This window comes from Marmota marmota, unplaced genomic scaffold (assembly GCF_001458135.2).
Source record: "Marmota marmota marmota unplaced genomic scaffold, marMar, whole genome shotgun sequence".
NCBI classification, from domain to species: domain Eukaryota; kingdom Metazoa; phylum Chordata; class Mammalia; order Rodentia; family Sciuridae; genus Marmota; species Marmota marmota.
The window spans coordinates 19,494,404-19,518,546 of record NW_025999913.1 but is presented as its reverse complement, the minus strand read 5'-3'; the positions used below and the strand labels follow the sequence as shown (position 1 = coordinate 19,518,546).

The 24,143-nt window shown below is 44.1% G+C and overlaps 4 protein-coding genes across 4 annotated transcripts in view; 2 read left to right on the top strand and 2 right to left on the bottom strand.

The window, feature by feature from the left end:
- The window catches only part of LOC107149326 (histone H2B type 1-C/E/F/G/I), a 7,845-nt gene extending 1,005 nt beyond the window's left edge, over window positions 1-6,840 (top strand). The window contains exon 2 of the mRNA XM_015494125.2: window positions 6,745-6,840. The gene's annotated coding sequence lies outside the window, so the exon portion shown is untranslated. The remainder of the gene's footprint in view (window positions 1-6,744) is intronic.
- Window positions 6,841-8,447: 1,607 nt separating this feature from the next.
- H1-6 (H1.6 linker histone, cluster member) lies at window positions 8,448-9,890 on the top strand. The gene has a single exon (XM_015494115.2). It carries the CDS (start codon window positions 8,935-8,937, stop codon window positions 9,568-9,570), a length of 636 nt encoding a protein of 211 aa, XP_015349601.1. The 5' UTR covers window positions 8,448-8,934; the 3' UTR covers window positions 9,571-9,890.
- A 1,563-nt stretch (window positions 9,891-11,453) lies between these two features.
- On the bottom strand, window positions 11,454-11,864 carry LOC125615615 (histone H4). Its single transcript, XM_048799918.1, has one exon. The coding sequence runs from the start codon at window positions 11,823-11,825 to the stop codon at window positions 11,514-11,516; it is 312 nt and encodes a 103-aa protein (XP_048655875.1). The 5' UTR covers window positions 11,826-11,864; the 3' UTR covers window positions 11,454-11,513.
- A 5,403-nt stretch (window positions 11,865-17,267) lies between these two features.
- LOC107149309 (homeostatic iron regulator) overlaps window positions 17,268-24,143 on the bottom strand; it is a 6,990-nt gene continuing 114 nt past the window's right edge. Inside the window, exons 2-6 of the mRNA XM_015494107.2 lie at window positions 21,732-21,927; window positions 21,286-21,561; window positions 20,300-20,575; window positions 20,063-20,176; window positions 17,268-19,252 (exon numbers count right to left, since the gene is read on the bottom strand). Coding sequence (XP_015349593.1) covers window positions 19,212-19,252; window positions 20,063-20,176; window positions 20,300-20,575; window positions 21,286-21,561; window positions 21,732-21,927 — 903 coding nt within the window. The 3' untranslated portion in view covers window positions 17,268-19,211. The remainder of the gene's footprint in view (window positions 19,253-20,062; window positions 20,177-20,299; window positions 20,576-21,285; window positions 21,562-21,731; window positions 21,928-24,143) is intronic.

Genomic DNA, 24,143 nt, shown 5'->3' with positions numbered 1-24,143 from the left:
TTTTTTTTTTTTTTTTTTTTTTTTTACATTTTAGACAATGTGATTGTAGTTACAAGATTACTTACTATGATGTCTGCAGGTTTGACACCTGGAAAGGGTATAATAAACTAAAACAGATCAATTTAAGTTAAAAATTCCTATTGTTTTAAAAAAATCAAGTTGTTTTAAAGGTGTTACCTCTTAGACTGTAACAGTTTGACAGTTTAATTAGAGGTCTTGCTTAAATAGGATATAAGGAAATGTAAAACTTTTTAAACGGAAATTTTAATACTTGGTATATACATTTATAGGGAAAATCACCTTTCTAATCAAGATTACCTTATGGATAAACTCACTAACTTAATTATTTTACTTTAAAGTGGTTCTTTTTAATAGCATAATGTAAACATAATACTCTTCTAATAGCTTACAGAAGCTTAGAGATTATTATTTTTTCCATTTGGGATTATTAAAGTAATTAATTTGAATTTACTAAAATTTTTTCCCACTAGGTTTATTGGTTAAATGAGTAAACATTTTATTTAAAATTTTAAAATTGTAACATGCATTGAATTAAATTAAATCATAATGTAATTTTTAAGGAGGGTTTTTATAATGTTACAAATTACAAGGACTCTGTCAGTTTAAAAACTGAATTGTTACACTCTATAACTTTAATAATGTAGATGAATATTGAGTAAATACAAGAGAATGACCATTTAGCATGTTTATTTTTTTAAAAAGTTGGTACTGTTTTGTAATGTAATAAATTCAATTGAATATGTATCATCACTTTAAAATAAGACTGTGAGCTTTTTTGGTTTTTATATACCCATGATTTATGTTTGCATCCTAACATAATAACCAGTTTTCTCTGATAACTTTATTTTTTTACCTATCCTAAATTCAAAGTAGTAAAACAGTTGATGCCTTTTACCTCAAAAAAAAAAAACAAACTATCTCTAGATCTTCCTTGACAGTCATTGAGCAATGAGCACTTATTTTCTTCACACCATAAGGAAAAGTAAACTGGTAAAATAATTAGTCGAATTTTAAAATTTGATTTTAAAAATTTCATTGAAAGTCCTTGGGTGCTGGGAGTGTATGTAGCTCAGGGGTATAGTGTTTGCTTAGTACAGGGCTCAGGGATCCATCCCCAACAAAGGGGAAAAAAGTCCTTAATCTATTCAGGAATAGACTATTCACACTGGGCTCTTTTGAAAATAATGAGCTACCACAATATCCTATTTTTAGACCCAGTCTTCAGGTTTTTTTCTCTCTTCTTTTATAAAAGTCTTATTTTACTTTGCTGGTTGAAGTCATCCTATGGTTTGATATAACTTGCACATAAGTAAAGGTGTGCTAATAATTAACTAGATGAGTTAATGGTTTGACAAAGTCAACCATCTTGAGACTGGGATGCTAATAATCAACTACTTATAAAGATAGGTGAGAATTAAATGAAATGGAAAAATAACACTTGTTCCAGAAATGGAATTCTAATAAAATGGCTGCAGAACACCATTACATGATTTTAAAAAAAAAAAAAAAAAAAAAGGAAAAAAAAAGCCTCTGGGGACAGAATCCTTAAGTCTGACTCTTTGTAAGCACTGAGACTTTGAAGGAAGTCATTTGATCTCTCTGTGCCTCATTTTTTCATCTGTACCCTAAAGAGAAAGGTAATAGGTGTACCTTCTAGAAGATTATAAAGATTAAAGATCTTTATTGCATACAAAGCTGTGTGTCTGCATCTGTTTGACAAAATTTGTTTTTAACCATTTTTTTAGTAAGAGGACTTGAGGAAGTTTATGATTGGAGATCTTGGTAGGAATTAGTCTATCATGAATGTTAGGAATTTTACAAATTATGTGAAATAAAAATGTCAACTGATTGTGTTGTGTTTACCCAATAGGTTTAAAAGGAAATGCATTTTCCTACAATATATGTAATTATCTCTCTAGGCATGTTTTTAAGGATATAAAAACAACATTGGTTTTGAATCTTCCTGATTTGGAAGGGGATATAGATTCACTACTTTATCAAACAATCCCAGTGATTCTAAATTGAAAAGTCATTGAAATTAATTTTTCTCAACCTTTACCCTGCATAATACTGGATGACCAGATATAAAATTAACTTGGCAGAGTACACAGCTGCCTGTGTGTGACCTTTTGTGCAAGATATTCTGAGCTTTGACTAAATTCTTTGAATTTAACATTCAGCTTGCCCTGTCCTCAATTCCTCTGGGGTGATTATAAATTAGAAAAATGGCAGTGAATCTGGAGAAAGCTACTTTCTTGCTACTTCTAACCTCAGTTCTGAGGAAGAAAGAAAGTTGAACTGTGGTTAAATCATTTAAATATTCAGGTCACCCTGTCATCCAATGAGCTATTTGCAGAACAATCCATAGAAAATCTGGCTTTATTTCACTGTGGTTGTTAGTCCCTTGTGTTAGATCTCCCTTCTGCTGGCTTGGAAGGGACAAAGTGGCAGAGATGGTGGACTTGTCTCCTTTTGAGGAAATAGACCTACCTGTTGGAGGCAACCCTGAGGCAAAATCTTGACTTTATCATTTGAAAACCTAGGCTAATCCTCTGGCCATTCAAGTTCTCCAAAAGTAAAAGAATTGGGTTCAAGAGCAATAAGAATAAACCTTTATAATGCCTTTCTCCTTTGATCTCTTTTCTTTCTATATTCTTGCCCTCAATTTTCCTTTCAAGTTTTTTTTTTTATCTATTATAGGTCCAAACTTAGGTATAAAACAAAATACACTGGAAATTTTAATTTTTAATAAATTTTCATTTCTACGGTTAAACATTCTTAAACAATATAGGGTAATGGGCCTTGTGTACTAGATTTTAAAACACATTTGGAATTTAGTTCTGAATGAAATACATTTTTAGAAATTAAAAAAATATATATGAAATTTGGCTGGGGATATAATATAGCTCAGTTTGTAGAGTGCTTGCCTCATGCACAAGGCCCTGGGTTCAATCCCCAGAACCAACACACACACACACACACACACACACACACACAATATATATATATATATATATATATATATATATATAAAAATAATTCTACAGAGATGATGCAGGATCTGAAATCTTGCATGGAGAAAACTCTCTAGCCTCAAGTGGAGGTCACAGAGGCCTGTGCCCAGCAGACAGCAGGGCCAGGACTTTTTAGAGTGCTTGAAGAGAGTGCTCAGGATTCTAGACTCTTAAGAGGCAGAGACAGAACTAGGCCCAATCAATTCCTAGGAGGGCAGAAGGGAATGTCAATCAACTGGAAGTGAGGAAAAGCAACAAAGCACCTCCATCCTCCTATCATCTGAGCTGCGGCCTCAAGGGTGGTCTGCTACTGGCTTAAAAGAGTTTTTCTTGCCTTCAGGATCCTCTAGGAACACCTGAGACAAACCTGGCTCTCCCGCTGCCCCTTCCCTGGGACCTCTGCTGCCCCTCTGTCATGCCCCACACTGTGGCCACGTATGCATGCACACATCAGCTGTTTCCCTCCCTGGCTTGGCCACTGCCTTCCCTGGGCGTGTTCTGACCTCCATCTCCCTACTGTTCTGTGTGACTTTTGTACCATTTCACCTAATTGCCAAGACTTGTGAATTGTGATTTCATTACCACAATATCCTTAGGGTCTATCCCTGAACCTGGTAAATAGTAGATGCACAAAAGCAATGGAATTAATTGACTTATTTTATATATTTTTGAACAACTACTCTCTATCAAGCACTGTTCTACATGTGTGTATATGCCAGTGAATAAAGTCAAAATCACTGCCTTCTGGAAGCTAGGACTCAAGGAGAGTAAAACAGAAAAGCATAGAAAGTCAAATATGTGGTCTATTAGAAAGTAAGTATCATGGAGGGGAAAAAAACATCCCAAAAGGAGCAGTGTTGGGGGTGAGGACCATAGGGGTGTGACATTCTCAGTGCTTGATCAAGGCAACAGGAGCCGAGCATGAGCCCCTCATGCCCAGAGGTCTAAAGAGAGCCAGCTAGCATTCCAGAAGCTTTGCAGTGCTTGAGGTTTGCAGGGGGTGATATTTTTTTATCATCACAAAGGAGAGCACATGTGGCTGTAAGGTCTAGGTATGATGGGCCGTCCATGCTAGTATGAATGGCAAAGTTGAGTTTGCCTCAACAGATAAACCTCACATCAAAGCAAGGTAAGCAATACTTGCTGTTGTATTAAATAAACCCTCAAAACTTAGTAGGTTTAGCTGGGCATGGTCATGCACGCCTTTACTCCCAGTGGCTTGGGAGGCTGAGGCAGGAGGATTGGGAGTTCAAAGACAGCCTCAGCAATGGCAAGGCACTAAGCAACTCAGTGAGACCCTGTCTCTAAATAAAATTCAAAATAGGGCTCAGTGGTTGAGTGCCCCTGAGTTCAATCCCTGGTACCAAAACCAAAACCTTATTGAGTAAACACCACAGAAGTGTATTATTTCATTATCTGACGTCTCACAATGGTGAGGAAGTGGAGCTCCTGCCACAGTCTTTCAGGGAAAAAGTCTTCTTTCATTAAATCCTTTTGGGCATCCTCTGATCTCAGAGATCTTGGCCAGAGACTGAGGATCAGGGCAGCAGACAAAGGGAGAAGGAAAAATGCCTCTGTGAGAGACAGATTGTCATGACCAGGCCTGGCAGTGGCACAAGTCATCCCTGCCCTCCTTGCTTGGCCAGAGCTCAGTCTTGATGCCACCTCCCTGCCAGGGAAACAAGAAAATTCAGATTTCAGACTGTCTGTGCGTCCACGCAGAGAAACGAACAAGATTCAACGGAGGAAGAGCAAGCAGATTCTGTTGTCATGTCCAGTTCTGTGTCCTCCCCGTTCTGCTTGACCTCTCCTGCTTCCTCCTACCCTTCTTTTCCCATTTAAAGGGCCCATGCTGGCTTCTGACGAGGCAGTGACAACACCTAGCATAGACCGAGTATAGCCATAGTCTTAGGATGATCCAAGAAGGGTCTTCTTCCCACTCTCCCCTGCACTGAAGGACCCGTGTCTGGTTCTTGGTCTGTCATCTGCTAAGGAGTCACCTCCCAGGCCAATCTCCTTGGAAAAGGAGAAGGTTGCTGCCCACATTGAGCTTACATGTCACCTGAGGAAGACAGGCAGCCAGCAAGTTATGGGAAGTGATTACACAGAATAAGAGAGAGGGGTGACTTGCAGGGAAAGGGGGACCAGGCACGGTCACAGATCTGCAGATACCCATATTAACGTCAGTGCCGATGGCTAATGGCTCTAGTGGTTAACAGTGGTGTAGTACTCAGTATGTGTCTGGCACTGTCCTGTCTTACTACATCAATTGAATTGATCCTCAAACAACTCAATGTTAGCAAGAGAGCATGGGGTGGCCTTGACGAATGATCCAGCCATGAGAAAAGAGGAGAAATAAAGCTCTATTGGTTCTACTCTCAACTGTTCAGAGGACCATTTCCATCGCCTTCACTGTCGGCAGGAGACTGGAAGGGTGTGTGGAGGGGGGTATGAGCACAGGGAGGAGAGACTTCCAGCATAGTCCTTAAATGGGGTGCCTTTTCAAGGGTGTTAGGAGAACATGTGTGGTACTTGGATTTGTTAAGACTGGAAGTAAGAACATGTCTATTAAATGTACTCTGGTGACATCAGAGGTCACCCCTTGAATTAGGAGCGATCACCAAAGGTTGGTGGGGGGTACAGTGTCCTTCGTCACCTACAGAGAGGAGTGCCTTCCTCATGCCCACCCCCCTACCACCAGGCTGTGCTTCCAGCCAGGTCTTTTTTCAAAACTATCTAAATGTGACTACTTTTTTTGTTTTGTTTTTTTACTACTACATGCAAAAGATGTGACAAAAGTTTCTGTCTTTCCAAAGTGAAGTAATGGCCTGGGTACAGTATGAATCAAGTTACAAGCAGTCAGGTTATCTGAATGTGGGACACTTGTCACAGAAACCTACATCTTTCTGCCAGACTTCTGAGTCAGCCCACAGGGATTACAGGGGTATTCTTTTATGCAGTCCCTGCATGCATTACTCTGGCTGAGTTTGGACACTGGAGAGCATAAAATGAGATCTGCCTTGTTTACTTGTAAAGAAAAGGAAAAATTGTCACATAACCCTGCAAGAATCACACTAAGCATTTATTTGGGAACTTTCCATTAGATATGCTTTTCTTCTGACTGTACTTCTTTGAAAGGAAGATGGAAGTGGGGGACATGGGAGTGGCTTCTTCTGCCAGCTGCTCATAGGAATGAGCACTTGAGAGAAGAAAGCAGCTGTCCTGTGTGGGAGCCCCCGCATGAACCACAGCCTGCCCTCACTTGAGGGCTTTCTCCATACCTCTCAGGCAGCTCTGCAGGACACCTGTCCAAGCCGATGTTCCCACTTTGGACCATCTTCACCTCTGCTTCCTGTCACTATGTCTCCTTTAAGTGCAGACCAGAGGGCTGCAGACCAGAGGGCTTACTGCAGAGTGTGGGCTTACTGCAGAGGTCTGTCATCCAAGAGCTGTGCCCCTGAAACTCAACCTCTCTGGGCCTTACTGTCCTCATCTGTAAGCAGGATGAACGACAGTTGATAACCTCATAAGGTTGTGGCAATGACCAAAGGCACTGGCTTCTGGGAAATGCTTCAAACAGTGCCTGGCACAGCGAGAACATCCAGTGAGTACCAGTCGCCACAGTCATCATATTGTTCTCGGAGTCCAGTCTAATGACGTGGCTGGGCCGCAGCAGTGAACTAACTGGTCAATCTCTTTCTTTCCCCAGGAGGAACACACAGCCTCTAGACATCTCTCCACCTCTGCTTCCCCTGATGGACCCTGCTTTATCTCACAAGTCAAACCATGAAAATGAGTGACAGTGGAAAAAGACAAATGGAGGTACATTTAACAATCACGGAAGGAACCATAGACACCTGGCTGAAGAACTCATTTCTTGTTTTTCTCCCCTGAGTGTAAGAGTGTTAGATATTCCTGTAGAAATTTGTGAAAAGAGAAACATTAAAAAAACAACAACAAAAAAAAAACTCCTAGTATCTCTTATTCATTATATATATCTGAGATAGCTATCTATATGAATATGAACATACCTCGTGTACACACAATATGATACATATAAAGGGCTGGGGTTGGGGCTCAGTGGTGGAGCACTCGCCTAGCACACGCGAGGCCCTGGGTGTGATCCTCAGCACCACGTAAAAATAAATAAATGAAATAAAGGTATTGTGCCCAACTACAGCTAAAAGTAAATATTAAAAATAAAAAAAAAATAGATATAAAGCAAATGTAGTTTTCATGCTATTAATATATGATTTTATAGGTAACTGGTTAGAAACGCAATTTTTATGAATGTCTAATATTCTGGGTATGGGGATATATATATATATGTTGTAGATGGTCACAGTACCTTTATTTTATTTATTTATGTGGTGCTGAGGATTGAACCCAGTGCCTCACACATGCTATGCAAGCTCTTTACCACTGAGCCACAGCCCCAGTCCCTCCCTTGGGCTTTTGATTCCTATTTTTGGAGAATGTTAATTACATATCTATATCATACATAAATCTTATTTTTCTTTTTACAACTAGTACAGGACAGGTAATGCATATGTGTGTGTGTGTGTGTGTGTGTGCCTGTTTTTATGGTACCTTTTCAGCTAAGGTAAAATATGAATCATGGTTCCTTTTCTGTTTTATATATATATATATATATAATCTAAGAATTACCTAAATTCATCAATTCTTTGTTGCTTTTAAAGAAATGGGATGATAACTTCTGTCAACCTGTAAATATAAGAATCAGCCTGATCCATACCCTGATCCATAAGCCACTAACACTTAATGGCACAAAAGCTCAGGTATGGTGGAGGGTCAGAGAAACAAACATATAAAAATATAGGGTACTCAGAAAAATGCACCTGGGATCTCCTTATAGAAAAATATTTATAAACCAAGAATTACAGTGCATGTGGGGAGAAACTCAGGGCCACATACAGGGCATTCTTTCATGAACATTTTTCCAGCACATTTGCAACCACACCTGCCAGTCCAGTCTTAGAGACCGGGTCTGCAGTTTCCACTAGGACTTCAGACCAGGGTTCCTGCCTCACCGTTTATAGTTAATTATGGGCAAGGACTGCTTATCTGGGATCAGGAGGGGGAGGTATTGCATTAACAAAGGACAAAGGACATGATGGACAAAGGACAATGATGTCCAGTGGAGGACATCATTCATGAAGGTGGCCTGACTTTGGCCAAGCAGATCTCATGAGATCACGGCTACCACCCTGACCTTGAAGGTCTTCCATATAGCTCCAGGAACTGGGAGGTAGTTTTAATCACACACAGCCCTCATCCCTGTGGATTGTGTTTTATTTGATGATCCTTGGTTAAATAAGGACATATTCTGCAGTTTTTAGGTAATTATACATTCTCTAACTCCTCAGTGAGACAGCTAAGAGATCTGTGTTACTTCCTTCACATATATAAATAAATTTCAATAAAAATCGGGGCATGAATAATTTCTTTTCTTCACCAATAAGAAGCTACCCATATGGAAGGCCATTCGGAAGACAGGAAGTAAATTTTCTACTAGAATTTTTTTTTGAATTAACAGGGAAAAGAGGATGTTTGGTTCTTTCTCTTGAATTTGACGAAGAATCGAGGGCTTTCTCGAAAAGATTTGTCATGTAGGGTCATTTGTCACTGAAAGGTTAAAAGGCATATGAAATGTGAGTCTCTAGGAACCATCCTGCGGTGGAACCTAGGCGATTTGCTACCCACCAGTTTTGTGGGATGCAACTTTTCGAGGTAAACAAACACAAGTGCTCCTCCTCCGAGGGCGGGGGCGGTGCCTGAGCGATGCACCAATCACAGCGCGCCCTGCCCTATATAAGGCCCTGAGGCCCGGCCACTTTTCACCCTTCTAGGTGGTTGTTAACGTCCTGCTTCTTCTGCTATGTCCGAAACAGCTCCTGCAGCTCCCACTGATCCTGTTCCAGGCCCAATGGAGAAGCCGCCTGCCAAAAAGCGAGGGAAGAAGGCGGTCGGCCTGACAGGTGCAGGTCGCAAGGCTCGGAGTTCCTCGGTGTCCAAGTTGATCACTGAGGCTCTTTCCGAGTCCCAGGAGCGAGCAGGTATGTCCTTGGCTGCCCTCAAGAAGGCCCTGACCGCCGCAGGATATGACGTTGAGAAGAATAACAGCCGCATCAAGTTGGCTCTTAAGAGTCTGGTGGGCAAGGGTGTTTTGGTGCAGACCAGGGGTACTGGTGCCTCTGGCTCCTTCAAGCTCAGCAGAAAGGCTGCTCCTGAAGCCACCAAGGCCAAGGTCAGAAAGCCTGCTTCTGCCAAGGCTAAGAAGCTGGTCCTGTCCAGGGACTCAAGGTCCCCAAAGGGTGCCAAAACCAACAAGGGAACCAAAAAGCCCAGGCCTACACCTAAGAAAGCTCCCGCGAGTGGGAGGAAGACCAAAGGAGCCAAGGGCATCCAGCAGCGGAAGAGCCCTGCTAAGGCCAGAGCGGGGAAGCCCAAGACTGGGAAGCCCAAGCTGGCCCTGCAGAAAGCCAACCCTAGGAAGGCGGCTTCGAAGAAGTGAAGAGAGGAGATAAGCCGAATTGTCTACGAACCCAAAGGCTCTTTTAAGAGCCACCCAAATTTTTAAAATGGCTTGACACTGGAAAAATATAAAAGTATAGTTAGTGCTTATATTGTACTAGCAAGGTGAGTTACACTAGTGAGATAGTCAAAGTTGACCACATGAGATGGCAAATGTAGTTGGGGTAGAGAAGGGTGTGCTGTAGAAGACGGTCTGCTTTGTGGAATTATCTGCTTTTGGAATTATCAAAATGGAGAACAGGAATAAGTCAGCACAGAAATAAAGCCTCGTTTTTGTTGAAAAAGAAAAATGCTTAAGTCCAGTTTACCCTTTTAAGGTGTATGTATAGTTCTAGTCAAGAGTTTCCCTGGTGTCCATTGACTGAATTATGAATCATGGTGTTCAGGATTGGGGATAGGGAAGTTGAACCTTTCATTAACTTTAATGTTCCTCCTGTGTGATGGTTGAAAATACTTTCAGTGTACAGTTGCAAGAATATTTAGTAGTGTTTATGCTATGAGATGTCTGATACATCAACAAACGTCATCTTTCATAATGTGTATTTTGAGTATTGGTCTAGTAGGAATGTCATCTTATTTTTTTTTTGGGGGGGGGTGGTACTGGGGATTGAACTCAGGGCACTCTACCACGGAGCCATATCCCTAGCCATATTTTGTATTTTATTTAGAGACAGGCTCTCCCTGAGTTGCTTCGGGCCTCACTATATTGGTGAGGCTGGCTTTGAATTTGAAATCCTCCTGCCTCTGCCTCCAGAGCCATGAGATTACAGGTGTGTGCCACAGCACCTGCTGATCTTAATATTTTAATACATCTTATTTATAAGAGTGCCAGAGCAGTCCACAGGCCGAGATACACTGAAATAACTATAAAAGTTACCTTAAACCTATATAGAAATATTTGTGACTGCAGTTGTTAGGGCCCAAATTAAATCTTCCTGTCCTAAAAATTGTATAAGTACACAGGGTCCAAGCTGAAGTACCTTCTTAAATTTTTAATTTTTCCTTAATTTGATTTAGCATTCTTACATAACTATCATAAATATTAAGTCTATGCTAATGTAAATTTGTTTTCAGCTGTGGTTTCAGGAGTGACTGAACAAAACCCACTGCAAAACTATGCAGTGCATTCCAGTATGTTCTTCGGTGGCTCACTAGGTCCTCACCTCTCATTTATATATTTTGGCTTCTTGCAAAAATTGTGCACTAAAATGGAACATAACCTAACGGATTTCTATGTGTAGCTAATCAACCCAGTTCTTGCCTGCCTTTAAGCTAATTCCTCACGTTCCTATGAGGCTGGAATTGTGAGAATGGTCTAAGACCATGCTTCATCTGTCTGACCCGGCAGTGAGCCCATACAGGATGAAGGATGCCTCACCACCAGACCCCAAGTTACAATACTGGGGCTCCCTACAGGTTGCTCTTGGTGTTACCAACCTGTCTCCAGTTTCCCAAGTTTTTGTACAGGCCTTACAATACAGCCAGTCATTTTTCCTGTAGTCCTAAGGCACATTACAGGGCCTCACTTTAGTCAATAGTACAGTGCAAATGTTAATAACACACCCCCAAAACTCAACTTCACGGCCCATTGAGTGTTTTGCCTGAGAGGCTTAAGAGGCTATGTGCAAACGCCTCAGACCACCCAGCTACACGCAAAAGGGGCGCTTTTCAAATGCTTCCAAACGTGTTGTGTACGAGCACCTCAGTCCTTTTGGTGTTTATTTGTGCTCATCTTAAGCTTTTAAAGCATGTGCTGCCAGGTATACTGTATCTCCGTCTTGGCCCAAGATTCATCAAGTCTTTTTCCCTAAGCAGCCTTGTAATCAATCCCTTAAGGCCAGTCCAGCTCTTTATATGAACTCGTGGGCGGCCCTGAAAAGGGCCTTTAATTGAGAAAAGCAGGTGATGGCGGCACCAGGACGCTCAGCCGCCGAAGCCGTAGAGGGTGCGGCCCTGGCGCTTGAGCGCGTAGACCACGTCCATGGCCGTGACCGTCTTGCGCTTGGCGTGCTCCGTGTAGGTGACGGCGTCGCGGATCACGTTCTCCAGAAACACCTTGAGCACGCCGCGGGTCTCCTCGTAGATGAGCCCGGAGATGCGCTTGACGCCGCCACGGCGGGCCAGGCGGCGGATGGCGGGCTTGGTGATGCCCTGGATGTTGTCGCGCAGGACTTTGCGGTGGCGCTTGGCGCCGCCCTTGCCCAGGCCTTTCCCTCCTTTGCCGCGACCTGACATGGCTGCGAACAGTGCCGCCAGACCTAACAAGCCCTTTAAATAATACTCATGCGGACCTGATTGAAAACCACTTACGTTGGCTGGGGTTTTCCAAATTAGGTCACCGAAGGGGGTGGAGCAAAAAGAACGCTTTATTAAGACCTCGATGTTTTGATTGGTCAGTGAAACGTAGCTTTTCATTGGGCGGTTGGGAGGAGAGGTACTGACTGCTTTGGGCTGAACAGCTTTACTTCTGTGTTGTATTGCATTATCCTCTCTTTGCGCTTCTGCAGATTGCGATTAATCTTATTCGGTCAGTGTCACTGAGGAGTCCCATCCCACATTTCCTTCTATTTTCACCTAGTAGGCATAAATTAGGTAGGGGTTCCTTGGGCGTGAGTACAAATAACGTCTAAAATAAAATGGATTCTTGTGTGGATGGACTTTATCTCCAGTACTGCAGATATTCCTCGTTAAACCAACACATTTTGATTGTCTGGGTGCTGGGTAAAGTTTAAGGCTGGCCATGACAAAACTACCTAAAGTCTCTTTTGTGCTTGGGAATATGAAACGGTAGAAAAACAACTGCAAGTTAAATCTATCTCCTGTTTCCTAACTTGAGTCAACATTTTTTGACTTTTTATTATTATTATTTTTTATTTTTTGGCAAAAGTCTGAATGAGGGAACAAGAGAACAGAGCTAAGCTTGGGGGCTTGTGTAATCAGTTACCTGTCTTCCCTTTCCCTGGACTGCTGAACCTGTCTGATCTCCACGAAATTCCAAACAGGCTTCCCTTACTGCCTGTATTCATTCACTTTCAACTTGCTGTAGAGTTGGGGATTAATTGTAGTACTAGGCTAATACTTGATTAAGGTCATTACAGAGCCTACAAATTCCTTCCTGGGAGTCCTTTGATAAGATTATTGATGTTAAAATAAGGCTAATCACACTAAGAAAACAAAACCAAAACCAGACCAAAAAAAAAGAAAGGGGGGGTGGGGAGAAAGAGAAAGAAAGAAAGAGAGAGAGAGAGAGAGAGAGAGAGAGAGAGAGAGAGAGAGAGAAAGGTCTGAATAAGGTTGAAAGTCTCTTCAAACCAAGTTTCTCCTTAGCTTCCTGATGCAGATTTTGGAAATTTTCTCACACACACACACACACACACACACACACACACACGGTACTGAGGATTGAACCTAGGGGTGCTTAACACCTGAGCTACACCCCCAGACCTTTTTAGTTTTTATTTTGAGACAGGGTCTAAGTTGCTTAGGGCCTTGTTAGATTATTGAAGCTGGCTTGGAATTTATGATCCTCCTGCCTGGGCCTCTGAGCCACTGGAATTATAGGCAAGGGACAATCATTGTTGTCTGAAAAAATAAACAGGCACACTGCCCACCTCCTCTCAGTTAACAGACTTATTGTGGATTCTTAGAATGAGACTATGAGGAGATATACAAGGTGTGATAGCCTCAGACCTGCTCACATGAAAAGAGATGCACTGGGAAAAAGAGATCCAGAGAGGGCAGGAAAACTGCAAATGTCATATGGTTTGTAACACTTCTAAAATCATCAAGTGGTTTTCTTCTGTCCCCAGATTGAAAGGCTTTAGATTCCTGACTCCCCATCACACAGTTTTAACAGATTTGCTAAGGCTGAAGGTCAAATGTAGCAGAGAAAAAGTACAAGGACCCAGACCATTCACAAAACTCTGAATCTCAATGTGCTTTTTAATTCAGGAAAATAAAATTATAGTGTATAAAGCATGATAATTTGTGCCCTGACACACATGCCAGAAAGTGCCATCTTTGGTTAAACTGGAGTTTTATGTTGTTTTTTCCCCAACATTATTTTGCCTATTAGATTGTTAATAAACCTCACTATTATTTCACATTTAATTTGTTTCTTTTTTTTCTATTATCTATTTCAAATATCCCCTGTTCTAATTTTTCTCAGTGACAGAGACTAAAAAAAAAAAAATCAAACAAATAGACAAACATATGTATATATACACATATAAATATATATGTAGATATGTATTAAAAATGGATTTTTCTATTCCAGGAAGAGTAGTACCTGATCATGGCTTGGGAGAAGGAAGGCTCATTCCTGAAAATAAATAGTTCCCTATTCTCCTTTCCTTTTCCTCTTCCTTCTGGGTGAACCTAGAGTACCAGAACCCTATTCACACAGCCTGTGAACTAGGCCCTTCAGGTAAAAACTCTGCAAACAGGTCGTGGCTACTAGAACATATGAAGCACTCAAACAAAACTATAATATTAATCTTTAAAAATACATACTGTCCAGACTGCCGCCTCCCCCACTAACTCCATCAGAATAACCAAGTTAATGGATAACCAAGTTAACTTTTTAAAAATAGTTCTCAACAAAAGCTGTCCAGCATTCACTATGACTTTTAGTGTATAATTATTCTTTAGTGAAAAGTAAAGAAACACCAGGTTAGAAACACCTTGGAGCTATATCTCAATGATGGAAGTGCCCAAGCACAGTCTCTAGGGGCTCAGACCTCCTGGGCTTTAAAACATTCCCATAGCCCCCCAAACAGTCAGCACCCCTACCCCCACCCCTGGTCTGGGCAGACAGCTCTGCTAGATGCTGGCTCACCTCACACCCATCTTGGGCTTCAGAGTGTTTCTCTTTTCTAGCCTCTGGCCTTCACCCTGGCTAAGAGCACAGACTCACCTTCCCTGGCTTAGTCAGTCATCAGCACTGGCACATCTTTGGCTCAGTAGCATGCACTACGGACCTCCCAGTTTTCCTTTCTTCCCCTCTTTACTCTTCTAAAGTAAACATTCTAAGAAAATGTTCCTGCTTTTTCTCTGCAGTCCGATTTTCTTTTTCATGTGTACTCGCTGGGCCTGCTCTCTCGTGTGGACACTCCTGTAAACACTATTACTGTGCTTTGAACTGCTTTTTAAAGAAGTTATTTCGACAGTTATTATAAACATTTGCTTCAAAATTTTTATAAACTTGGTTGCAAATACATTTGATTTTCAAAATTCTCTTGAATACTTTCTTAATCACATACACGTAAAGCCCAAAGAAAGAATTTTGTATTTGCTCTAATTGGGAACTCAAATTTAGACAAAAGAAAGACCATTGATAGTTAAATCCATATTTTAAAAAGATGCCCCTGTACAGGTGGTTAAGCTCTTTGGGCAGTCGTGAAGTTGGTTATTAACTGTTTTATCAAAGTCCAGTGCAGCAACTCAGCTTAAGGAATGGACCTAGGACATTCCTTGTACCTATAGAGTAAAGTTACCTGACAAGACATGCACTGAAGTCTATACAAAGATTGGTAGTTACCTTCTAAAGAGTGTGTTGAAGATTCCAAAATGCTTTTCAGAATTTTAGGACTCAAATCCATAATTTGATTTCTCAAAAATAACAACAATACTTCCTCCACAAATCTGGTAGCTAAAACTATTTGTAGAGCTTCAGTACTACCCATTTCAATATTTCTCATGTCCATCATAGGTCTGAATGATACAGAAAAGAAATGGAAATGACACAGAGAATAAATGGAAATGTGAATCTAATAGGTAGAAATTTTTATACTACAGAAAAAAATTCTTAAATTAAAAAAAAATACATACCTGAAAAAATGTTTCAAAATATTTCTGATAAAATGATAGGGCTATAGTAAATTCTGAAATGTTAAAACAAATTCCATCCTCAGGATAGAAGCATCGAAGTGTTGCTACCCAGCAGCAGATGAATGCTTGGGGTTATACCCCAAGAGGACAGGAACAGAGCCACACATGTTTCTGGATGCAAAGGTAAGTATTGTGTAGGGGTTGAGAGCTTGACTCTGAGACAGATTCACTGGATTGAAACTGCAGCACCCCATTTCTACCTGTGTAAGATTCAGAAAGTTACATAACCTCTCTGTGCCTTGGTTTCCCTAAAATCAAAATAAGGGTAACAGAACAACAGTAGTTTCTTCTTCACAGGGTTCTTTGGAGGAATTACATTAATGTTCAGAAAAAAAGGCTGATATCTAGTAAGTAACAAGAACTATCGTAAAAATAGTTTTAGAAGGCATTCATGCCACAGAAGACTCTACTGAGGATGCAAATACATCTGGGTAAAAAACAGGCAATAGAGAAGCATCTACTCAAGATACACCACATGGATCTTGCACTCCTTAAACTGCTGCTAAGAAACAGAATGCTGAGCATCTGTGCCATGCTGCACGGCCTTGTGGAAGCAGCCGAGCTTCATAATAAAATTGTCCTGCGAAGTGTTTTCATATTGTATTTATATTCTACATGTTATCACATTGTTGGAGTAATTCCTGATGCAAAGGGGAGAAGAACAAATTATGACCCTAAGTCTACAGGGTTGACCCCAAGTCTACAATACCTGCCCACACGTCAGCATCCCTAATGCTTAAAGCCATGCCAATTGCTGGGACAGGCAGTATTCAGTCAGAGTGTGGTTAGAACCGAAACAGGGGGTGAAAAACAACTTTATAAGAAAGTTTGGCAAGTTACTGAAAGAGGTTGCTTTTAAGTGTGCCAGTTTCACCATACATAAAGCACACTCAGCACCAAAACTGAGGCCCAGCAAGCCCCCTCAGCCACCGCACTTGGACTGACGCGGCTCACAGTGACCTGGGATTCCAGCCGCTGCAACAGCGGGAATCTGTCCCCCCCCTCCCCCGCTCTAATTTTAGACGCTTTTCTCTGCCAATGTTCCTTGCAAAGGCCCTCTTTGAACCCTTCACCTTCACCCACCCGCTAGCACCCCCAGACACGTGACACGGTGACACCGTTATCACGGCCACCAGGTGGCGCCATCTCCCTAACTCACCCGCTGAATTTTTGCCAAAGGCGAAAGGTGCAGAATCTAAAATGTGGGTCTCCTATTCTTCCCCTCCCCGACACAAGGATCCTTTGCTCCTAAATGACTACAGGACAAATGTAACTCCATATTATATACAACCACAAGAGTGGAATCCAATTGGAACCGGTTGTACTCCACATATGTATAATAATCAAAATACAGTCTACTGTCATATCTAAAAAAAACAAATTAAAAAAAAAAAAAGACATAGGCCTTCAATTTTTTCAAATGTAGCTGGCCTTAAAAGTTATGAACAAAGCCAGAAAAATTAAACTAAGAAACACTGAAAGAAAATAGCGCTTTATCATTTCTATGGTAGAAAAAAATTAACAAGCCAGTCTCTGATTAATCCACATATTCTTGTGAAGACTAGGGTGTTTCAAGAAATTTTAGCCTGAGTGAGACAAAACAAATACAACACAAGCCATTGCAGAATTAATTGTAACATCCATTCAGGAGGTAGGATAAGAGATGCCCTTGGGCATTCTGTTTGGAGTTTAGTATTAGTTATTTAAAAATATGCTTGGTTTGAAGATAAAATAACCAATGTCTTATGATTAGAGGATAATGTCTCGACAGTGAATAAAAACAATCAATTCAGCAACCACAGTTTAATGAAAGTATTCCATGGAAAGAAACATAAAAAACATTAAAAGCAATGTGAATGTCTTCTACATGAACAGTTAATTATATGCATGATGAACAATATTAGTAAAATCATGCCGTAAACACCACAATTGTGAGCACATGTGTGTGTGTGTGTGTATTTAATTCATCATATACTTGAATGCAGCAAAAGGCAGTATACATGAGTCGTCAATACAGTTTATCACTTGCTCGTAGAATGGTAGCTTTAATTTCATTTTCAACTTTTCTACAGTGAGCTCAATTTTACTTTCTTCTATATAACTTTCATAAACAGAAGAAAAACATAAAGTTTTTTTTTTAAAGTTGAGATTCTCTGCTCAAATTCAATGTCTACCATTTTTAAACTTTTGAGCTGTGCTTGGTTTCTTGAGGCACCTGCCTTCCCACAGTGCCACAGCACACATAGCCAAATGTATACATTGCAGCCAAAAGTATGAGGCAACAGAAAGCAGGCCCGTGGCACCTGGATGGAGATCTATGGACACATGGTTACATGACTCTCCAACACGCTTGGATGACTCACTTTCCCAGAGTTTGAAAGTGACCGGGTTAGATTGATTTTTTAGGATGTGCATAACTGGGGATGAGAACCAGCGGCCCCTGGAGGATGCCTGGGTGTCCTCCAAGCTGCCTGACAGCTTCCATTTTCTCAGCTAACAATGAGAAATACTGCTCTAGTCTGAAGAGGGAAGTGACATCAGGATTCTGACTCCAGAGGCAATGGCTGAAGGTGGACGCAATCAAGTCCAGTACAGCCACCGACTGAACACACCAATCACGGTCCTCCTACGGGGGTTAAAGAGAGTCAGAAAGAAGAGCAGAGGAGTGAGGGACCACACTCGGGTCCTTCCCACATGTAGTGAAGGTCAAGCAGCCAGACTGACTGAGTCTGAAAGCCATCTCCATCCCTGGCAAGTGGCAAGATGCCCTGTAGTTCACTTTCTTCCTCTAAAAGGCAGGTGGGAGAATAACAGTACCTACCTTGTAGGATTAGTATAAGAACTGCATGCAGTAACGCATGTGAGCAGAGGCTCAGAACAGACTGACACCAGGCACTTTTGGAAAACAAGTGTCAGCCTCATTATCATTACTATGATCATCCTCATGGTGATTTCCTTTGTCAGAACAACAAGACAAGGTACTTTGGGTCAGCATACCAAACAGGCATCACAAAGGCAGGTGCCACTTAACTCTGAAAACCTATAGGATATCTTTGTGCAAATGAGAAAAAGGTAGCCCTCCTTAATCCTCTCCCCTGCTGAAAACCGTCACACTGCACACAAACAGCCATCCTTGGCCAGGAGAGGCGCCCCCTCAGTGGTGCAGTGCACAGCCTCCACGACTGTGCGATGTCCCAGATCACACTTTGATGGAACAAAACCAGGCTGTGGTGACAGACACTGGATAATAGAGAGGATTTAGAGAAAGCCCAGTGGGTCCTGGGTGTGAGAATATGTGGGCAAAATTCTGAGAGGAGTACAAATATGCACACCCTGGGGTGAAGGGCCATGGGTTTTCTCAGATGTTAAAAGGAACCATGAGTCTCTAAAATGTAAGGAGCCCTCTTTCACATATAGGAGATGAGATGACAGGTGTGTGGGGTCCGAGGCGAGAGAGGAGATGAAGGAAGTCTCCACAGTCAGCCTGAGATTTATGAGAACCAGCTCTGGGGGACAGGTCACAGCCTGGGGTTGCTGTCATGCAGGAACCAAGACACAGATGGAGGAAACTTCCTGGGGAAGTGAGCAGGGAAGACTGGAGCAGAGTTCTGCAGCACTTTCTGTTTGGTAGGCCCAATTCTGTCCCCAAACACTGAGGAGTCCACAAGTGCGCCCTGTCTTTGAGTCTGGCTGTGTTTCCTTCCTCCCTGCAGGAGGTCAGCAGGCTGCGCTTCACTGGCAATCGGCTAACACGTAGTCCCTGGCGACGCCTCCTGTGAAGACAAGAGGCCCAAGGGCAGGCAACACAGACCAGGCCGCGTTGTGCCTCTTCCTGTCCCTCCCTTCCCCGTTCACCCGTTCACCCATCGCATCCCTGACCACTTGTACCAGGGCTCTGGATTTCAGGCCCCATCATGGCTGGTCTGGAACTGTTTGTTGCTTTCTACCTGGTCTCCTCCCTCCTCCCATCAAACCATTCACCACAAGGACAGCCAGGTCCTCCCTGCTGTGTCCCCTCACTGACGCCCAGCGCTCATGACTCTGCAGGCCCAGGAGTCTGTCTTCCCATCTTTCCCCCCACGACAGAAGTCCAGAGGGTCAGACTGGTGACATTGAGGAATGCAAAGCCAGGGGCAAGGCACAGTGACTACTGCTCTCCTGTCCACATGGTCCTCCTTGAGTGGTCGCTCAGCGGTGTAGACCCTGTGATCCTCGGCCTCATCTAAAGATCCCACTTTGTCAAGGTTCAGAGCCATTCTTGACCCTAGCGGACAGGACTCATCCTTCCTTGGACACCCTGAAGCACTCGAGTCACACCTGCTGGGCCTCAGGGGTCTCCTCAGTGGTACTTACTTACCACGGATTTCATCCCCTACAGGATTTGGGTAGTGACTTCCTTAGCCTCAAAGCCCCGGCTGTTACTTAAATAGCATTTGTAAAACAGCACCTGCTCAAAGGTGTTTGCTGAGTCCAGAACTCCATCAGTTCCCTTCCTGCTTCCCAAGGACGGGGCTCCCCTGCCTGCTTCCTTCAGGACTAGGACACCCTGGGAGGAGGCCCAGCACCTCCCCCCTCCTACTCACTCGAGGCGTGCTTCTTCCTTAGAGTTCGGAGTAAAACTCCAGTAAAGACGACGAGGATGCAAACCATGGTGCCACTGACGACCCCAATCACCAGGGTGCTGGGCGACGGGGGCGCTGAAACAGCAGAGCAAGTTCAAGCCCACGACTAGCACCCTGACCCCAGCAGACCCCGCCCTTGACGCCACCCAGACCACCCCTGCCCGCACAGCAGATGTCCTCAGCCCAGCCGGCACCTACCCCAGGTGGCCATGAGGGGCTGGTCCAAGCCTGGGTGCCCCACCTGGCAGGTGTGCCTCTGCTCCTCCCCAGGGGGCACAGCCAAGGCCACCCAGCCCTGGTAGGTGCCGTCCCCACTGGGCAGCACGTCCTGGGGCTCAACCTCCTTGGCATCCAGTGGCTGGCTATCCTTCAACCACCTCATGCTGATGTTCTGGGGGTAGAAGTTCAGAGCCCGACACCACAGAGTGGTCACTGCAGAGGTCACATGACGTGTCACCTTCACCCATGGAGGCACTTGACAAGAAAGAGGAAGAGTGAGGACAGGGGGACTTTCATCCTGCCAGCAAGACTGGGGTTTCACTTCCCTCCAAAGGTTGGAGGAACGCACCCTTCAGAGAGAACAGACTGCAGCAGGGACAGCCTTTGTTCTAAGATGGTTTCCATGATCTACGTCTGAGGCAGTGACACTTGGAGATCAGTTACATATATATAAGCCTGACCCCCGCCTACTATGAAAATATGTATAACTGTTACCCATGTCCTCTGTTCTGACAGGTGAAGTCTCCTTTTACCTGGATCAAAAATGACTGAATACAGATTATCCATTCTTCTGGATCGACCCTGCATTCATTCTCATAAGAAAGGGCCTTGTAAGGTAGGCAGGCTGCAGCAGTTACTGCCATGTTTTATAAAAGTAACTTTAATCTCCAAGAGACTCTGCTGCCCCGATACATCACCCCACTTGGTATTTTCCTGCCCAGGAATTCATGGTACCTCAGACACTTCCTCTTAAGTCATGTGCATAAAAAAAAACAACTAAAACCATTGACTGGAGGTTGCATGGTCTATCTCAATTATAAGGTGAAGACCCTAGGATTGGGAAGACCCTTTCTAGAACATTGAGAGAGATGCACAACTTCAACCACTTCAAAATCTCAGGAGGGATCCCCTGCCTTGGGTCCCCCTCCTGCTACCTCCAGAGCGTGGGGCACGTGGGTGCATACCTTGCTGGTCCAGAATGCCTCTCCCCAGCTCCAGGAGCTGCCGCAGCTGCTGGGGGCAGTCCCTCTGAAGGTAGACCTTGTTCTGCTTGGCCCGAATCTGGTGCACCTCCCACTCCAGCTTGGTGGGCCAGGCCTTGGGCTCTGATGCCCTCCAATCCAGTGTGTCCGGGCAGAACTCCAGGTGGTCCTGCCCATCGTACCCGTACCTCCAGAACCCCCTGGTGCTGTTGTCTGCTTGCACCTCGCAGCCAAGCATCACCTGCAGCGTGTGAGACTCTGGCAAAACCCCAGCCTTGTTACCAACACCAAAGGGGTAGGTACCTGCCCCGACATCCCCAAGGGCCCAGTCGACTCAGGAAGAAACCTCCCTTCCTCTCCCTTGCCTTTTAGCTCCTTCCATCAGATGCACCCCTGCGGTGGTAAAGTACTCTTGCCCCTCCACGTACCCTTGCTGTGGTTGTGGTTGTCCATGATGGTCCAGAAGTCCACTGTGAACATGTGGTCCCAGCCTTTCAGGCTCTGACTCAGCTGCAGCCACAGTTGGCTTGAGGTCCTGCCCTGGACCCAAGGGGCTCTGGCTTCGGCTCTGCGACTCTCATGATTGTAGGACACAAATAACTGGTCGTCCACATAGCCCAAAGCCTCAAACAAGGGCAGCCCAAGGTCCAGCTCTGAAGCGCCCATGAAGAGGTAGCGCAGAGAGTGGGACCCTGCAGACAGAGCCAAGGCCATCAGCAGGGGGCAGGGGGAAAAGGGGGGCAGAGCATCATCAACCACCAGCGGCTTCTGGTCCTGACCCTGAGGAGAGAGACACAGCCACCTTCCCTGGGCTTGAAGCCCTGGCTGCCCTCCCTTGTTGCTGCTCCCTGTGCTGCACAAGGCTGCCCACCACGCTGCCCCCACCCCACTCCCACACCTGGGCCACTTCTCCAGGAGCCAGGACCCTGGGGAAGCCCAAAGGCATCTCCAGCCCTGGTGGTCGAGCTTAGGATGGTTGCTCACAGCTCTCTAGAACCAAGTCCCCAAGAACTTGCTCCCATTGGAGCTTTTTTCCAGCAGAGCTGCTTGATTCAAATCTCAAATTCACGTCCAAAACCAGGCTCTTGATTTCCCCCACAAACTGCCTTCACCATCTCATGAACAGCCTCACCAATCACTGCATTTCTCGTCCAGTTAAATTAACATAGAGTAACATAATTAAAAAGAGTCACTTTTGAATTGGCTCTTTCATGCCATGCATAGTCCTTCAATGACTTCCTTCAAAATACACTCAGAATATCAACGTCCCCACACACTCCCCCTCAGCACTCCATCATTTCTGGCCTCCAGGAGGTATGGCTTCCTGGCTGGTCTCCCTTAAAAACCTGCCTCCGTGTCATCTGCTGGAGCCCACCCACACGCCAGCCTGGGGGTGCTGCATGACCTTGCCTGTGGTCCTGAGACCTTGACTTAGGTAGTCCTGTCCTCCTTCCTCTTCCTTCAACCCAGTGGTTCTTAGTGAGGAGATTTTGTCTTTCAGGAACATTTGGCAATATATGGATATATTTAGTGGTCACTATGGGGAGGAGGGTGTTGCTCCTAGTAGCATATACTGAATAGAAAATAGCAATGCTGCTAATGTCCTGCTGTGCCCAGGACAGTTCCCTCCGACAATAAACGCTGAGTAGTGTTGAAAAAACCTGCTCCGACCAGCTTGCCAGGCCCACTCAGTTTCCTGGTTTCCTGGGAAACTCTGTTCCCAATCAATCCCAGTGTCAACCTTACTTTTTTCAGATTTCTGTTCAAATGTCAGAGTGACAGAGAGGCCGGCCCTGACCTCCCTGCTTCACATCTTCACAGAACCCAGCAGCTATCCCATGTTGTGTATTTTTCTGCTCATTTGTCTATTATGAAAAATATCAGAGGGCAAAGACTGAGTTCTGGGGTTGGGGATGTAGCTCAGCAGCAGAGCATTTGCCTAGCAAATGCAAGGCCCTGGTTCTATCCCCAGGGACCCAGGGAAAACAAAAACAAAAGACAACTTTGTGTTGCTCTCCCCTTGGGCCTAGAACAGTACAACACACCATTGAGATTCTTTCTATGCTTCTGAACAACGAATATTTCTGTTCAACATCGGAATCTGCGAGTCATCCTACAATAATGGTAAAGAGTCAAAGGGATGAAGTGGAGACATGGCTTTGCCACCAAAGCCTGGTGTAACTTTGAACGAAGTCACCTGTAAGCGGCCCATGCCTCACTCCTGTGTCTGTGAAACGTGGACACAATACACACAGTACCTCCCACTATGTGCTAAGGTAGGTAACTGTCCTGCACCGAGTGCCCAGTTAGGTAACTAGATAGTCAACAGGAGCTAAGAGTGGGGCCACTCTTAGTACCGAATTTAACATCAGAAAACTAAATTGCTTACATTCTTTGAAACCAGAAAAGAGTCATTTAACCTGAGGCCAGCTGTCTAAGGAACCTATTAATACTTCCTATTTCCCAAGGCACAATGGCAGTCAAAAATCACAGATCTGATGTGGCTTAAAACTGAGTCCACTGCTAAAATGGCATTCATTACTTTGGCGTCCTTTAGAAAAGCTCCGTTATTATACCACTATCAAAGCTTAGCTGAAGGCGATGCTTTTTCACCGGGTTGGGCTCAATCCTTAACTCGTTAAAGTACCTGGTATTTCCAACAGGAGGACCAGCGCCAGGAGCCCGGGAGGACCCGAGGCAGGACGCTCAGGGGGCTCCCGGGGCGGGGCCGCCACCCGCTCACAGCGACGGCGGAGAGTGGAGTCCCGCCCGCGCCCCGGGGGTCCCTCCGCGGGTGGCTGCCAATCTGCGCCGCGCCGGGGCGCGGAAACGCCGAGCAG

Bases quoted from the DNA above. Each gene is read 5' to 3' on its own strand.
- H1-6 (XM_015494115.2), top strand. From the start codon at position 8,935: ATGTCCGAAACAGCTCCTGCAGCTCCCACTGATCCTGTTCCAGGCCCA.
- LOC125615615 (XM_048799918.1), bottom strand. From the start codon at position 11,825: ATGTCAGGTCGCGGCAAAGGAGGGAAAGGCCTGGGCAAGGGCGGCGCC.